This window comes from Otolemur garnettii, unplaced genomic scaffold (assembly GCF_000181295.1).
Source record: "Otolemur garnettii isolate 467f Iridium unplaced genomic scaffold, OtoGar3 scaffold00003, whole genome shotgun sequence".
In the NCBI taxonomy this organism is placed as follows: domain Eukaryota; kingdom Metazoa; phylum Chordata; class Mammalia; order Primates; family Galagidae; genus Otolemur; species Otolemur garnettii.
In genome coordinates this window covers 29,143,130-29,161,353 of record NW_003852398.1, presented here as the reverse complement: position 1 = coordinate 29,161,353, position 18,224 = coordinate 29,143,130, and the positions used below count along the sequence as shown (strand labels likewise).

The 18,224-nt window shown below is 40.2% G+C and overlaps 1 protein-coding gene across 3 annotated transcripts in view; it reads right to left on the bottom strand.

Moving 5' to 3' along the window:
• Positions 1 to 16,623, bottom strand: part of PPP2R2B (protein phosphatase 2 regulatory subunit Bbeta) — a 495,801-nt gene extending 479,178 nt beyond the window's left edge. For 2 of the 3 annotated variants that reach the window (XM_003782069.2, XM_003782072.2), the window contains exons 1-2: positions 16,366 to 16,623; positions 16,170 to 16,247 (exon numbers count right to left, since the gene is read on the bottom strand). In XM_003782069.2, coding sequence (XP_003782117.1) covers positions 16,170 to 16,219 — 50 coding nt within the window. In that variant the 5' untranslated portion in view covers positions 16,220 to 16,247; positions 16,366 to 16,623. The remainder of the gene's footprint in view (positions 1 to 16,169; positions 16,248 to 16,365) is intronic. The other variant, XM_003782073.2, reaches the window with a different exon arrangement.
• Between the last annotated feature and the right edge of the window lie 1,601 nt (positions 16,624 to 18,224).

Below are 18,224 nucleotides of genomic sequence, written 5' to 3'. Positions count from 1 at the left end.
GTTCCACAGCTGAGATGGGACTTGGGTGAGCATTTCTGGAGTCTGTGTCTTTCCCTGCTATGTCATGCTGCCTCTACAAAGAAGTGAGATCTTAAATTGTATGTAAAACCAGCACATTGTACCCTATGATTGCATTAATGCACACCGCTGTGATTTAATAAAAAAGGTAAAAAAAAAAGTAAGATCTTAGAAAGAAGTGACTGGCATGCCAAGACCCACCACCTGGGGTGTTGTACCTGCTCAATGCTGGCTATAACTTTAATTCAATGTTAAGTTCATCGAGTTTCTGATGAGCACCAGACACTGTATTAGGCAAATAAGATAGCCATATCTTAATGTTTTTCTTGGACTTCTATAAAGCCATTTCTAGTCACGAATTTTTATCTTTTCTATTATCAAGTCTCCCTGCCCATGAGAAGTCGGGAAATGGCAGTGGTTTATGAAGAATGCATGAGAGGAGACCAGGGAGCCAGGCTCCCTCTGGAGCCCAGTCCACAGCCCTGAGCTGCTGTGCTGGTGGGACTAGCCTGGGTGTCGGCCACAAGCCCACACCAAGGCCCAGGCAGGGCTGCTGCCTTCCTGCCTTTCACCTGTGCAGCTAATCGCCATGTATGTGAAATAAAACAACTAGCTGATACAATGGAGGGGGAAACTCTAACCTTCGCTTGGTGGCCAGGAGGTTTCACTTTTTAATTGACAGAGAATTATGTGTATTTATAGTGTACCTAATGATGTTCTGAAATATGCATATAATGTGGAATGGCTAAATCAAGCTAATTAACATAGGAATTACCTCACATATGTGTTCTCTACTTGTGGTGAGAATAGCGAGAATCTCCTTCTTAGCAATTTTCAAGTACACGCTACATTGATTGTCATGAACCAGTGTCACCATGTTGCCCAGCAGATCTCTGGAACTTATCTCTCCTGTGAAACTGAATGTTTTTTACCCTTTAACCAACATCTCCGGGACCTCTCCCACCGCAGCCCTGACCACCACCACTCTGTTTTGTGCTCCTGGGAGTCTGTCTCTTCTAGATTCCACGTAAGTGAGATGTTTCGGCATTCGCCTTCCTGTGCCTGGCTTATTTCACTTCACATGATGTCCTGTAGGTTCATCCATGTTGTTACAAGGGACAGGACTTCTTTCTTTGTTAAGGCTCAATTGTTTTTTAACCGGAAAGGGTATCAGAGCTAACATCATAATGTCACAAAAGAGCCGGAGGAGTGGCAACCTTAAGTGGTAATGTGGAAGAGTCAACTCGTACCTTTGGTTTCATCCTTTTTTCCTTTTTTCACCCTCACTCTTCCATCTATAAAGTGGGGCGATTAGAAATGATCTTCCAGTCTCCTTCAAACGCCAGTGTGTTGTGAATCTGAGCGTTTACATCACACAACCGCCTCTCTGCTCATCATGCGGGCAGATCCTACTTTGATTAGTGCTAATTAATAGTCCGTGTTTGTTGAGGATACAGAAGCAAATAGCTCTCTGTAATTTTCTTTCAGCTGTGTTGGCATCGTGTGGGAAGACCCAGAGGCCAGAATCCTCTGTTTACTGCTCCTCCCAAAGAGGAGGCTTCATCTTGGTTTGCACCCAGGTGTAACTTTTCTTTTCAGTAAACATAAGGATGCGATGGCCATTTTAAATTCATTAGAAGCAGGTGTAGTCAACTTACCAGATATTAAATATTAAAGATACACAATCATCTGGGTGGTAGGGTGAATAGTCATTTTTACCGTCTCGGAATCTGTTTTCATCCGTGTTACAGTTGACACTGACTTAGCATCTACTTGGTATCAGGATCTGAGCTTTGTGTGGATCATTTAATCCTCGTGACAAATCCGTGAGAATAAGCACTTAATATCACAAATCCGTCTGTGTGTGGTGGGTAAGAGAACACTCACTAAGGAGAAACTACTATTTTCCCATTTTACAGAGGAGTAAAATGAAGTTACGTCAAAATAAGTGTATGCAAACTTTTCAAAAGTGGTTCCACTGGTTCCTGCTCTTAACTGTGATGAATTCTTCCCAATGTCAGTCTCACAGTAACACACAGAAAGCATTACTGTATGTGAAAAGAAATACAGGTCTTTTGAATATAGGGTTTTTTTTTTTTTAAAGAAAAGCTCATGAGTTATTTTTTCTAAGTTTTATGAATTAGCATAAGTTGTTATTAAATAACAATATTTTTAAAAGACAGTGTATCTTCAGCAAGCAAGTAATATTTTACTTATTACAAATATTCTCTCTTAGGTGTAGCTGATGAGAAGCTGCGCTTTACATGAATCATAGACTAAAAAAGAACAAGAACATAAAATTCTGAAGCATATGTGAATGATACATTGTAAAATATTGCCACCAGTTTTCCTTAGAAAATAGGCACTTCATATCACTATTTGGAAATCATTAGGGCTTGAGTATCATTTGTATGAACCTGTCAGCATTGAAATTACCTGGCAAATTTGATTCACGGTAGAGAACAAGAATCACACACTGAGAAATAATTTATACCATAATTTAGGGAAAGTTGGCTTTAATCATAATCAGAAGAATCATTCCTGAAACATTAGATATTAATCATTCTTAACACTGAAAAATTATAAAAATATGAAGCATAGTAAAAAGTAAAATGAAAAAATATATATATCTTACATTTTCCTAAGCATAAACTAAAAGGACATTCTCAGGTTTCAGGGCTCCCAAATTTAAGAGATCTCAATAGTGCCCTGAAAGTCACTTTGGAGCACTGACTAAAAATAACATTTTACAAATTGCTAGTGTTATCCTGGGCAAAGCTGCCACAGTGAGCTTTAGGCCACAGGCACTATTTTACTAGGAGAGACGCAATATGAGGACCTCTATATATAGTATAACCACATTGTATATAGGCTCCCCCTCCCCCAATTCCCTACACAGTCATTCTGGCCTTCCTCTGGCCTTGCCAAGATTGCTTCTGCCTCTGGGCCTTTGCACTTGCTATTTCCTGTTTTTAAACACCATTCCCATAAGGTTTTTGAACATGACTTCTACTTATTACTTGGGTCTTAGCTTAAATGTCACCTCCTTGGAAAAGCCTTAACAGAACAATTGTCTAATATAGCTTTCCAATTCCTTTGCTCAGCCACTGCCACATGACCACATATCACAATCTGAAATTACCTTGTGTTAAGCCATTATAAGCTTGCATGTCCTCTTATCCATCACCCTCCTTGAATGTGAGCTCCATTAACACCAGAGACCTTAGCTATTTTGAATACTATTGTGTTTCCAATGCCTACCACCTAATACATATCTACTAAATAAATAGATGAATGAAATTGAATTTCCTCACATCTAACCATCTTGGTATAAAGTTAGCTATATTCTGTCTCTCTCTCCTTTTTGAAACAAACATGCTGAAGAAAAGGCAATAATGCTTACTTGAAACTTTGAGCACAAAACCAGGAACTATCCCCACAGTGTCCGTGTGTTTAAGTGTTTAATTATTTATTCTTGGCTTTTAAATTCTATTAACAAATAACATAGGCAATAAGGAGGATGATGCTGAGTCTGCTTGATTATTAGAGTAACATTGAAAAAGGCAAACATCTTTTCCTACACCCCAGACCTCAGCTTCAAGACAAGCAAGTCCATAATATTTGCTGGCCTCTGCAAATATTCTAAAATGATCTACAAAGAACAAGCCAATGAGCCTTCACCTTTGCCCACCTGGAAGTAGCACTAGAATTAGTTAAGCTGCATCTATCTCTCCTGGTAGCTGGCGCTGTTGTTGAACTACCTTAAACTGCACCCCTTTTCTTGTCCCAAGGACTAGACTTTGTTGTGATATTCTGTACCCGGGGATGATGACCTTCTACCACACTCAAATACGAGCCTCTCTGTGTAAGCCAGTTGGGAGAATCCCATCATCCGTGTCAGTGGCTGGTGAAAAGCGGGCATATAACTCAACTCACGGCCAATGGTACTTCAAAAGAAATTTGCTAGAGACATCTGAGGGAAAGTTTTCTTGCCTTAAAAAAAAAAAAAGCAGAATGTCGTTTCACAGAGTTTTGTTGGATCTATCGGAATGCAAAGCCCAGAATTGTTGCAGTTGTTTTGGGATGACACTGACATTCTAAGAACAGCAAGGCAGGGAGCTGGAGAGAACCAGAATCCCCCACGCTGTGCTTCCATGGGGAATTTATGTGCTAGGGGCTTCCCACTCAGGATATAGATGAAAAACTGGATTATTGCCGTAACTTTTTAACTGGGATTCCTGCTTCTGACATGGCCTGATCATGACTTACAATCTATGACTGACCTGCTGGTAGAAAGAGCATTGTATAAGCAGTGGCTCTCTATCTCACCCAGGCAGAAGTCCAGGCCTTCCCAGTGGTTTATAAAGTCCCCCTCTTGCACGTATCTGCCGTCATCTCTCAGTCTCCACCTTTCACAACCCTCCCTTTTGCTCACTCAACATCAGCCACACCAGCCTCAGGTCCAGTCCTTGAACATACCAGATAAGCGCTTGCCTCAGGGCACTTACACTGGCTGTTCCCTTTCTCTGGAACTCTCCTCCCCTGATATCCTTGTGACTTCAATTCTTGACTTCTTCAGATTGTTGTTCAAATGTCATCTTTTGCATAAAGCCTAGATTTTTCTATAGAAAAGGGAACCCCAGGGCCAGGCACTGTGGCTCACGGCTGTAATCCTAGCCCTGTGGGAGATAGAAGTGGGTGGATTACATTAGCTTACAAGTTCAAGATCAGCCTGAGCAAGGTGAGACCCTGTCTCTAAAAAAAATAGCTGAACATTGTGGCGGGCACCTGTAATCCCAGCTACTCGGGAAGCTGAGGCAAGTGAATCACTTGAACCTAGGAGTTGAGGTTGTTGTGAGCTATGACCAAAGGTGACAAAGTGAGACTCTGTCTCAAAAACAAAAAATAAAACAAAATAAAAGGGAACCCCATAGTCCTGTGCTTCCTATAGGTTTAGTTTCTTGCATTTTCAACCCTGTATTTTATATTCTACTTCCTTACTTTATCTATTTTTTATTTCCTCTATTATTTAATCTCAAATGCCTAGAATGCCTAGCACATAGTAGGTGCTCAGGAGGTATTTGCAGAACTAAGGAAGAGGTAATAACTCCTTTACTTTTCCAGATGTTCTGAGGGGAGTTTTCTGTGTGGCTAAAGGCATCCTGAATGATGGATTTACCATGTGTTACTTTATGTCGAGTGCTCTGTATTGTCAAGACAGTCAACCATGCCTTAAACTCATAGTCAGCCCCTCTCGAACCGAACACCACTCATCCCAAAGCCAACGCTCCATACTGGGGAGCAGAAACGCTCTGTAGAAAAATTGCTGGTGTGGGATTCAAAATTTTGCTTTTTGGTTTCTATGAGATGTGGGAAAATTTGCGATTTATGTCTATCTGCCTTACTCTCCTATCTCTATGAAACATTATCTACTACCTTAGAACAAACATACTCTCTCTTTTGTCTATAACACAGGATTATAAAACCTATTCTAGTTATCCCCTATTGATTATAAGAAATAAATGACCCGTATATGTTAAAAGAAACATGCTTTGTATTTGTAATGGATTGTTTTGACAAGCTATTTTATTCTCTTAAAAATATTCCTTACTGTTATAGTAATGGTAACACTGATTTTTTTGGTTGACATTTATTAGTTACTGAGGGCTATATTCATTCAATAAATATACATTAAGCCCCTACTCAGTGCCATATTATTTTCCAGAAAGAGTCTATCACAGTAGTTAAGAAAACCAACTCTACGTTCAGATGGGTGTGTGGCTGCGGTAAGTGGTTAAACATTTTAAGCCTCAATTTCTTCCATGGGAAAATTGGCTTAAGCCAGCACATGTCTCATATCTTGTTGTGGCAAAGAGGAAATGAGATAATTATAGAGGGTGCCAAAAAATGTATATATATTTTCAGAAAGGACAAAAACTGTATTTTTTTTTTTTTTTGAGAGTCTATGGCACCCTTGGCAGAGTGCAGTGGTGTCACAGCTCACAGCAACCTCAAACTCTTGGACTTAAGCAATTCTCTTGTCTCAGCCTCCTGAGTAGCTGGGACTACAGGTGCCCACCACAATGCCCAGCTATTTTTGTTGCAGTAGTCACTGTTGCTTAGCTGTCCCAGTCTGGGTTCAAACCCGCCAGCCTTGGTGTCTGTGGCTGGCACCGAGCCTGTATTAAATCTGTGATGCTCGATATATACTGATAACAGAAGATGAACACCAGTCATGATGAGCACTTCTTGAAATTGCAAAAGTCAAACATGACTTGAGTATTACAAATTTAATACAATTTTTTCCTTTCTTAAAATGTGAATACTTTTGGGGGGCACTGTCTATATATTGAAAAAAATTATTATAGAGTCTGGCCTAGGGAAGCCTGATTAAATAGAATTATCATTATCATTATTCCACCCCAGCCAGATATTGTACAGGAGTTTCAAAGGTCTTATTAACAAAACTCTCATGCTCTCAAGACAGCCCAGAGAAACTGAGTAATTAGCTCAAACGAAGAGTTGAACCATGAATAACATGCAAGTCCCTGTGCCTAAAAGTACAGGGACTTTTTAGTCCTGTGGCTAATTCTCATTCCTTTTTTAGGTCTCAGATTGGCTGCCAGTGACTCTAGCAAGCCCTCCCTGCTCTATTCTCTATCCCACTGTGGGCTGAGTGACTTATTCTTTTTCTAGCACTTTCCATACTCGCATTGGATTATAATTGAGATCCACATGTTGATGTTGTCAGGAGAGTGTGACGTGCTTGGGGCTTGGGAGCAACAGGGTCTTGTCCATGACTTCGGTGGCATTGCCCAGCCGAGCGCACAGCACATACTAAGTACTCCATGAATATTCATTGATTAGACGCATTTAAAATTATTGCCATTAGAGAAGGGTACAATGAACAGCCATGGAGCTTTTTCTATTTCCCAGCTTGGAAATATTTAATTACCTAATGCTTACAAAGAGAACAGGATGTTTGCCCTCGGTGGTGTGCGACGAACCTGCTTCCCTTCCTCCACAGAGAGCCTGCTTCTCAGCAGCTCGCCTGTGGAGTACAGCAAGCCTCTCACATCAAGACACCCTCCATCCCAGCTGAGGAAAAAACGCTTTCATCTAGCAGCAACTTGTTCATAATCAGACCAATTTTGCTTCTAGCAGATTGGAGCCCCATTCAAAGTAAAGTTGCCTAGGAAATCCCTCTGCAGTGTAGTGGATGCAGAGAGGAGATTCCCAGTACCTTTTGATACACAGAGGGGAGGTTTTCACTCCCTTCAGTGCCTGAGGCAGAGAAACAGGCTGCCCAGTATTTTGTATTTATTGGCATTCTGGTTTACTTTAAATGCACTCAAAATACGTTCAGATCTTCTGTCCGCTCTGCTCTCACAATAGCCCTTTGGTGAAAGGAATGAAAGAGTAGAATTTTTCAATGTGTCTCTTGGATCAATCTGTTAGAATTTTTTGGGATGCCTGTGCAATTTCCAAGTCTTCTTCCTTTTTTTCTTAGACCTTAATATTTATTTTCAGTTCCAATTCTTTCTCTTGAGGTACAATTACATACAAGGAAATGCACCAGGTCTTCTGGCTGCATCTCAGACCTCCTGAATCAGAATCTCTAAGAGGAAAGACCGAGGAGCACGCACTTCAGCACCCTTCCCAGGTGATTCACTTGCATAGGAAGGTTTGAAGATCATTTAATGACCTGCCCAAGGTCACTAACTGGGTAGCTGAACCAAGTTTAAAGTGAAGGATGACCTGACTTCAAATTGGTGTCTGATTAATAACCCCCTGGACTTGTTGATCCAGAAAGCTTCCGTCTAAAAGATTTCTTGTCCCTACCACGGGAATTCTTATCACGCCCAGTGCTTCCCCCTGTTTCTAGGAGTTGGAGGTGCAAGGTAAGTAGGACTCTGTTTTGAATCATTTAGTCTAAGATCTGTAGGGTGAAGTCACAATCACTCGGTGCCAGTTTTGTTGCATAGACATCTAACAAAGGTTGTCAATCACTGGCTTCTTTTAATAAAATGAGGAGAAGGCCACAGGTCTTTATCCTGTTTTGAGATAAACGCCATCAGCATTTTTCTTTGTCAGTGACAGCAAAGCATCACAGTCCCTGAAGGGAAGCTGAGAAATAAATTCTACAAACCCCAAATTCCTTAAATATCTGTGCAGAGATGCAGAGATGAGCATTCTTGTGCGTTATAGGTAGTAGATGGCTCTTTGCTAGGAATTCACTCCCAGACATCGGCTTTTGCTTTAGGAATGCACCTCACATCGACAGCCAAATTGATGTGTTTCTCTCATTAGCAAAGGAAATCGATAGAAGGCCTCATCTTTCCCTCTACATGAGTGATCTTTTCAGAGGGAGGAGAGGGAAAAATTGTTATGCTCATGTGGCAAAACAGAATAAATACCACAATTATTTCCTGAGGATAAGATGAAATGAACTATGTTGACAGACATCAAAGGACTGCAGGATAAAGAACAAACAAACGACCCCAGCATTGTACCATCAGGAGGAAAATAGTCACATGCTATAGCTAGGGTGAAAACAAGACCTCTCCACGTGATTCTGACCTTTTCCATTTCTACAGAATTGGACACCAAATCTTAAAAAATTATCCGACATCCAGAGATGCCAATTTCCAGCACCCGAAAGTGCTCTTCATGATGAAATAGTGTAAAACTTCATGAGATAAAATCATATATTATAGGAAATACTCAGGCTGGGAAAATCAAGTATAAGAATTGTATGTGGTAAATCAGAACCTTTCTTTTTTTTTTTTTTTTTTTTTTTGCAGTTTTTGGCTGGGGCTGGGTTTGAACCCACCACCTGCGGCATATGGGGCTGGCGCCTACTCCTTTGAGCTACAGGCACCGCCCAATCAGAACCTTTCAATGTGTGCCTTCCCAGACTAAACCAAGGAAACAATGCTTCCTTAGATGGTATCCTTAGCACCAGCGCAATGGTGACAGTTTGGGGCCATCAGCGGCTGGTTGCTGACTGCATGCCAACGTGGTCTGCCTGCCTTATGTGATCCCATCCAGTTCACTGATTCCAGATTCCATCTATGTGCTGAGGACTCCCCAGTTTCTATCTCCATCCAGCCCAGATTTCCTCTCTGAGATAGATATATAACACACACAGACACACTCATATATACAACTTCCTTCTTAGCATTTATACCTGGGTATCTTGTAGCCACTTCACAGTTCATATGCTCAAAATAAAGTTCATGATTTTTCTCCCCAAATACCTTTCTTTTCCAGGTCTCCAGCACCAGTGTCTGGGGCCTTCCAAACACCCAGTTGACACCTGAAAACTATCTCAGTTCTTTATCTTCTTCCCTGAAATCCAGCCCATTACCTCCAAAATATGTCCGGGACCTGTTATCCCTTCACCTGTACCTTCTCTGTTCTAATAAAGCCACACTGTCTCCCATCAGACCCCCCATAAGAACTTATTTTAACAGAATGCATTTAATACTAAGCTCTTTCACTGGCAAGGAGTTGCACTGTTCTCAAAATAAAATGCAGACTCTGTAAAGTGACCTAAAAAGCCCTGTCTGATCTAGCCCTTTTCTACCTCTCTTCTCCTCTCAGGCCACACAGTTTTTTTCTTAATCGACTCTAGCCACAGTGGGCTCTTCTTTGAGCTTTGTAAACATCACCTTTTCCTGGTGTTGGGCTGTATGTGTGCTCATTTTATCATTCCCAATGATGCCAAGGCATCATTTTCTAAATGCTGTTACCTTTCCATGTCCTCAGAAAGTCCTTCTCCCATGCCCCATACCGAAGTGACCTTCTCTGCTAACTCTCCCATGCCACTGTTCATCAAAACCTCAAAAATCTTTTTTTTTGTTGTTGTTGAGACAGAGTCTCACTACGTTGCCCATGGTAGAGTGCTGTAGCGTCACAGCTCACAGCAACCTCAAACTCATGGGCTAAACCAATTCTCTTGTCTCACCTCCCAAGTAGCTGGGACTATAGGCGCCTGCCACAATGCCTGGCTATTTTTTGTTGCAGTTGTCATTGTTCTTTTACTGACCCAGGCTGGGTTTGAACCCACCATCCTCAGTATATATGGCTGGCACTGTGACCACTTAGCTACGGGCACCCAGCCAAAACCTCAAAAATCTTTGTTTCTCCTTTTTATTCGTTGTCTGACTCTCTCATTACAAAATATTTTTTTTATTTATACATTCTATGTCTTCTTTACCTTGTGTAATGCCTACACAGAGGCCCGTTGATAAACACCTACTGAATATTTGAGTGAGTAAATTCATGAATTAGAGTTCATTAATGAATTAGAGAATTCCTCTTTTACCAGTAAATTGATTTCATTACATTATCTGAAACAAACTGAAATGACTTCATGACTTCAAGTACGTCTGAATAATAACCACAGCAATAACTTTTTCAGGCCTCTGCAATATCAATTGCCATCACATGGCCCTAGGTAGAGAGTATCATTCACTGCCATTCAAACACCTCACATCCTGGGTCTCCCATCTAGTGCCTAGTGCCTTGAATTTAGTCTTTCACTTTGATTCTGCAAATACTCTATGCCCCAGCAAAATGGATTTCTTCCTCTTCTTGAGTTTAGACACCCCAGGACTCTTGCACACTCTGTTTCCTCCACTTCAACTTCCCTCCTTTTCATGTCTCCTAATTTCTGCCTGTTGAAATGCTCTGAGGCACTTGAGTAGAGAAGTATCTCTCTCTCTTTTTCTTTTTTTTTTTGTGACAGAGCCTCAAGCTGTCACCCTGTGTAGAGTGCTGTGTCATCACTGCTCACAGCAACCTCCAACTCCTGGGCTCAAGCAAGTCTCCTGCCTCTGCCTCCCAAGTAGCTGGGACCACAAGTGTCTGTCACAACACCTACATATTTTTTGGTTGTAGCAGTCATTGTTGTTTGGTGGGCCCAGGCTGGATTGGAACCCTCCAGCTCAAGTGTATGTGGCTGGCACCTTAGCCACTTGAGCCAGAAGTATCTCTTAAGCAAATCTTGCAAAGCCAATTTTTAAATGCCTCAAATTAGAGAGTTTGGGAAATAGTTGCTGTTAAACCTTGCTATTGGATTTGTAAGTCATTAGCATCTCTCTAAAGTGAAATGAATTCCTTAATTTAAAAAACTCTTAAAATATGCCTCCATGAACCTTAATGAAGGAATTCTATTTTTGAGAATGTATTCCAATATTATCACAGTAACTAGTCATAATTATTGAACATTTTTGATGTGGTATGTTGTTTAAAACATCTATTTATATTATTGCAATAGTTATTCAGGTTAGGAGGGTAGGTTTTATTATCTCAATTTTACAAATTGAAAAATAGAATCATGAAAAATTTGAGGTAACTTGCTTCATCTCAATAAGTAGCAAAACCAAATTTGAACCAGGCATTTTAACTGTGAAATAAATGCTCTTAATCATTCTGTCATATAACTTTTGTCGGATAAATGCAATGATTTTGCTATTAGTTGTTTATAACAATGTTGTAAACATTAAAAATATAGATATATAAATTAAGTCATATTTTTGTAATATGAATGATCACCACATATGTCAAGTAAAAAACATAAGTTTATAAAAAAGTATTTCCATTTTGACTACACTTTTGTTAAAAAAAAAAAAAAACATTGATTTTGTTTGGTATAAATTAGCCAGTCCCTTGCACAATATTAGACACATAGTACTTGTTAGTTGACTAACTGGGTTAATAAATACATATGCATAATCAAGAGGTTAGAAAAATATGCCATGAACTTTTAACAGTATTTATTGATCAGTAGGTGGTGAGACTACGATGACATTTATTTTCTAATATTTAGTTATATTTAACATTTTCTATGCTGAGAATATATCATTTTCGTAATCCCAAAGGAAAAGAATAAATGTTAAATGTTAAAAAACTATTGAGGGTCTATATTTAAAATACCTTCTTCCCATAAGCCCATCTTTGCCTTTGTGTGAAATCTCTGCCTCTTTTTCATTCAAAGCATTTTTTTCTTTAGCTCACCTTGCCTTGTATTTTATTTATTGGCGCCATGTTTTATTCTTCTGTACCACACTGTTTCCTTTCAGTGGTGTGTTTCCTCAGAGTCTGGACTGTATTTTATTTATCTTTACAATTCTTTCACTTTCTGGGATAGTACCCTAGATACAGCCAGCACTCACTAACTGCTTATTGCTGTACTCATAATATCCTTAAAGTCCTACTGAGTAATTTGAAATGTGATCCAAACTGAAATCAGATTGTAAGCTGATAGCCAAGATGTATATAAACAAATTAATAGTAACAGTGGCATGCGGAGGCATATGGGGAACTGAAGAAAAAAGAAACATCAGAAACACGGATTCTGTTTTTATTTAAAATTTCGATGTTTTGTTCATCATGGATACTTTACATTAATTTTGATTTTTAAAAATCTTGTAAGAAAATATTTATTTTTATTTTTGTCACTTTACCTTCTCAGTCTTTTTTTTTTTTTTTTTTGAGACAGAGCCTCAAGCTGTCCCCCTGGGCAGAGTGCCATGGCATTACAGCTCACAGCAACCTCCAACTCCTGGGCTCAAGCGAGTCTCTTGCCTCGGCCTCCCAAGTAGCTGGGACCACAGGCGCCCGCCACAACGCCCGGCTATTTTTTGGTTGCAGCCGTCATTGTTGTTTGGCGGGTCCGGGCTGGGGATTCGAACCCACCACCTTAGGTGTACGTGGCTGGCGCCTTAGCCGGTTGAGCTATAGGCACCAAGCCACCTTCTCAGTCTTGTCTCTATAAGACAATAATAGCAAGTTGCAATTTGATCATCTTATAACAGATGTACATTTGTGTGTGTGTATAATGATACACATTTTTTCACTCAGTCCTTACAGCTATCATAATGAGTGTCTATATTATTAACCTTATTTTGCAGGTGAGGAAACTGAAGCACAGGGATACTAAGTAATTTGACCAAAGTCACCAGCTAGAAAGTGATAAAAAAAATATACATATATATATATAGAAAAAGCTATTAGCAGGAATAAGTAAATTTGAAGAGAAAGGCGAATAATTTGATCAGAGTAGAAAAACAACTTGGGTAGATTAGATCTTTTTTTTTTAACGTAAGTTTTAACCAGTAGTGAGTGAAAGTCATTTGCTAACCACTTAACAAATATTCAACTGCCATCCACTGAGGCAGTATTAGAGTAGGTGAAAGGCATCTAAGATATATTGGCCAGGGACTCTGCGTCAATGGCCGTTAGTATCCAACCTAATTCTTGTCTTTAAAAAGCTTCTGTCTTTATTCACCACTCTGAAGTGCATTTTCCAGACAAAATACAGATGGGTTGTCACTTTTATCATGAGCCTTTGATCCAATTTCCAGTTGGTACAAGTAGGCCACCTTTTTCTTATGCACAGTAAACCTGTCCTCCATTTACCAGCGTCCATGATGATCATCTCTGAGGCAATGTGTGAAAAAATGAAGGTTCCTGGGCCTCATTCCAAACTACAAAGGCAGAACCTCTGTTGTCAAAACAACTTATAAACATCAGAGACTTTGGAGTCCCAAAGACTAGGTTTGAAAATTTAGCTCACCCCTTTATAAGCTGAGGAGCGTTTGGCAAAATACTTAATTCTTTTTGTTCGTTTAACTTCAACTTCTGTCTGCATAGGTGAGGTGGGAATAAAAATACCTACCTCTCTAAGGTTTTGGTGACTATTAAGTTAGGATGAGGATCTGATGATCCTCATCTGATGCTAACGATATTTATAAGAGCTTCCAAATGTTGAGTTATTTATAAAGTGTCAAATCAAGCCCTGTGGCCAATGCTGTACCTGCATTATCTTGTTAATTTGTCCTAAGTACATAGTAAGTTCACAACTGGTAAGAGCTATAGTTAGACACTCAGAATCCTTGAATTGGTAGGGAGAGAGTCACAATGATTTAAGTCCAAAGTGTAAGAATAACGGATAACCTGGAACAAGCCATCTAGCCTGGTAGCCAGTTGTCTTCATCAGAACTATCTGGGTGAGCTCATTAAAATACACTACGTTACCCTGGTCCTTGAAATTCTAACTCAGTAGCTCTTAGGGACCTGGGAGCCTCTATTGTTTAAAAATCACAAGTGATTTTGAATCACAGCCAAGATTTAAAACAAATGATTAACATGAGCTTCAGTTTTTCTAAGAGCTGTGAGGTTATGAACTAGGTCATTCCCTCCCAGGTTTTTTTTTTTTTTTTTTTAAATCTATAATGCCTAGCATAGTACTTCCATATAAAAAACACACAAAAAAAAATATTGATTAGATGGCATAAAATGGGGTTAATAATTCCTCTTCTGTCTTCACAGAAGGATCTTTTGCAAAGCCCCATTTGACAATACATGTGAAAAATAGTAGATGCCGTAAAAAGAATAGTTTTAGATTCAGTAATCCCACTATGGGGTATATATCCCGAGGAAATGAAATCAGTATGTTGCAGAGATAGCCACACTCTTAAGTTTGTTACAGCACTATCAACAATAGTCAAGTTATGGAATCAACCTCAGGGTATATGCATAGATGAGGGGATAAAGAAAACATGGTGTCTGTGTATGTGTAATAGAATATTATCCAGCCATAGAAAAGAATGAAATCCTGTTATTTATGGCAATATGGATGAACCCGAAGGACATGATATTAGAGAAATAAGCCAGGCACAGAAAGACAAATGCTGCATGTTTTCACTCATACTAGAAAACCAAAATAATTAATCTCATAGAAGTAGAATAGAATGGTAGTTACCAGAGGCTGGGGAGTGTGGGGGTAGGGGATGCAAGGAGATTGGTTAGCTGATTCAAAGTTGCTGTTTGATGGGAAGAATAAGCTCCAGTGCTCTATGGTTAACAATAGGGTGCATACCTAATATAGTTAGAAGAAAGGATTTTGAATGTTCTCACTCAAAAAAGTGCTAAATGTAAGAGGTGATGGATATACTATATGCCCTGATTTGATCATTATTCAATGTATACAGGTATGGAGACACCACACTATACTCTATAAATATGTGTACTTTATAGGGGTCAATTTTAAAAAGTATAATTTTGTAGATTTATTAATTCATTTGCTTACTGTGTTTTTCCTTGCTCTTTAACCACAGATAATCTGGGTTTGGGGTACCCACCATTAGCTTGAGCCTTTAGAAATGAATTATAGCAAGATTGTGAATAAACTACCTTCTTCGAATTACTCAGCTTAATTCATTCTCAAATTATTTTTTACTCAGAATTAAAATGTTACAGAATGATCCAAAGTCCACATGCATTTATACAAGTCAGTTTCCATTATAAAGTTCAACCCTGTCAACTATTCACTTCCTCATTCATTAAAATTCATTTTAGACCTGTGTTTTACCACATCTGGAGTCTACACCTACCATCGATGGTAGTAAAATCTGTAGTAAAATCTGTTTTAGGCTCTCCTTACCAGCATTCTGCTAGAAGAGCTAAACAACGATTTAAAGCACCCGGAAGTGCTAGTCCAGTGCCTTCTGATGGCCTATCAGCTGTTTTGAAATGCATACACGCTGAGGGGTAGTCAGGAAGGTCTCTGAGCCCAGGCTTATAAAAGAATAGAATTAGAAACAAAGTCTTCAGGAGGAAGAAAACTAATGCATTATCCCAGGTAAAGGGCCCTGAAATCGGGAAATCTCCTGAGAACCAGAAAGGCAATTGTATGCTGAAATTAGGACTCAATAGTCCCGTAAGTCACGTGACTAGACTTGAATTCTCCAGCCCCCCGGCAGGCTTCACATACAGCCAGTGATCCTCAGCACAGAGTGGAAGGAAGAAATTCATGGCTGTCAGTCTGGAAATGTTGGACTCAGAATTCTCCAGAGCTGACAGACCAGGGTGAAACAAGGCTTGCCCAGTTTTGCCTCTGTCTGCAAGCCTATTTCACTGAAAGTTCATTTCTGTGCTGCCTCGTTGATGGGAATAAAATATACTTCACCAGAAAACAGGGTAGAAAGAAATGATTAAATCCATTTCTAGCTTAGAATGCTATTCTTAGATGGATGGGGACTTACATTTGTGGAAGCAAAAGATGAAAGTTTTCAAATCTGAAGCCAGCACAACCCACCCCGAAGGCGGAGAAGACGAGTGCAGGGGGAGCGTTCTCCTACCTTCTGTGGTTCCAATCTCGATAGTGCCTTTCACCTGGCTGAAGCACCATAGTGTGTCCTGGGTGAGCGTTCCAATTCCTGAAAGCAACACAGGAGACACTTCAGGTTAGGTAAGAGCTCCCAGTTGTTCTTTAAAGGCCCAGAAGAAAAGAAATATATGGTGTAATCTATGCATTTTAAAAGGAGCCTCGCACACCAGGTATCATCTTGTCGGAGACCCTACTGAGTCCTGGGAGAACGGTGGTTCGGCAAGTGCCACGTCCCGCTGTGAATCACTGTTCTGTCTCCTCCGCCTGACCATGCCAGGGCCAGTTTGAACTGGAGCAATTGGAGTTCGTCCCTTCTCAGGCCCTGGCAGCATCCTGCAGCAGTTACGAAGGGCCTGCCATCGCCCCTGTGTGACTGGCCCTTTTCATGGGAATACTAATGCTTTCGATTGTTTTCCTTCTGTGATGGTGGGGACGAGAAAGAGGCAGTTCGTTAGAGGGGTTTGAGGAAAAGAAAGGCGACATTTTTTTTTTTAAGCTGGGTTTTGCAGCTTGCATGGTAGAGTGGCCAGTAAGGGGTCACACACCCAGAGAACTTCCATCTCTCTTGTTCACTTCTTGACTGCTTGCCAAAGTCAGAGCCGACAGCACAGCAGGCAGAGGAGAGCAAGAAACGAGGCTCGGATGGGGGCAGGGGCAGCTCACGGAGGGCTGGGCAGTCAGCTTCTGACAAATGCGGCCTGTTTTGTTTTAGGGGGATTTCTGGGTCAGATTTAATTAGACATTTGATGGAGCTGAATTTTCCAGGATATATGTATCCACTGTTCATACATACACTAATGCATATTCTATTAATAATATATCTACTAACCTATGTATTCAAATCAAAGGGGACCTTTCAGAGCACTGCTGGATAACAGAGATGCCAGTTTCCTTTCCAAGACCAAGAACGTTCCCTTCCATTCTATTAGGTTTATAATTAAGGGGAATGTCGCATCGTTAAATTTTGGGAGAGAGTATGAATTGAAGAATGATTAAATTCACTAGAAAAAAAAATGATGAATATCAAAACCAAATTGATCCTTTTAAAACACACAGGGAACTGAATAGTCATTTTCATTGTCAGTGACAGATTTTTATTGAATTCCTATAGAGAAACCATCACTCACTCGGCCATGCCAGAGGAAGGTTGATTCTCCTGTGGTTTTCTCACTGTTGTTGACAGTACATTTGATGGAAGCAGCATAGGGTCATCACTGAAAGAATGTGTTTTGAAATTAGGGTTTATAGCTTGGCTCTGACTTGGAACAAGTTCCTACACAGATGAGCCCGTTTTCCCCTCTTTAAGGTGGCAGCACAACAGTATCCATCTCTCAGAGTTGGGATATTGAATGTGATAAGTAGAGTCAAGCAACTTAATAAAGGATATTATTATTATTATGAGCAAGGATTCAAAAACATTTATAGTAACAAAGAATGTTAGCTGAGAAATTTTCGATTTGCTGCTACGAGGCAGGCACTGTGCTAAGAACTTGATATAGAGCATTTCCATTCTCACACAAATCATGAGGAGAGTATTATTATCACCCCATTGTACAGGTGAAGAAAGTGAGATTCAAGAAGTTTTGGTAACTTCCCCAAGGTCGTGCCTATGGCATGACAGAGAGCCATTTCAACCAAGCCTATCTGAATCCCAATATTCCAGAAGTGCAGGGGCCAGTTGTCTATTTAACAGTTTAGAGAAGGTTCATGGCTTGAACCATGAGGCTCATTTGGGAGGCTGAGCTGGGATACAGTTTCAGATGCCAAGTAGTAAAGTGTCAGCATCTCCACTAAAATGCCACAGAGCTAAAATGAGCACCCAGGAGGGAAGACGAACGCCTTTGGCAGCACCTATCAGCGCAGGGGAAGACCACAGTCGTAATCCCTCCTTCACTACCAGCTCCGGCCTTGGATTTCAGCATCAGACATTATTTGACAGGTTCTTACCCTTCCTGGTGAGTTGTCACCAGCCCCCTCTCAACTGTGTTCATGATGTGACACTGTTCTCTCTCTTTTTTTTTTTTTT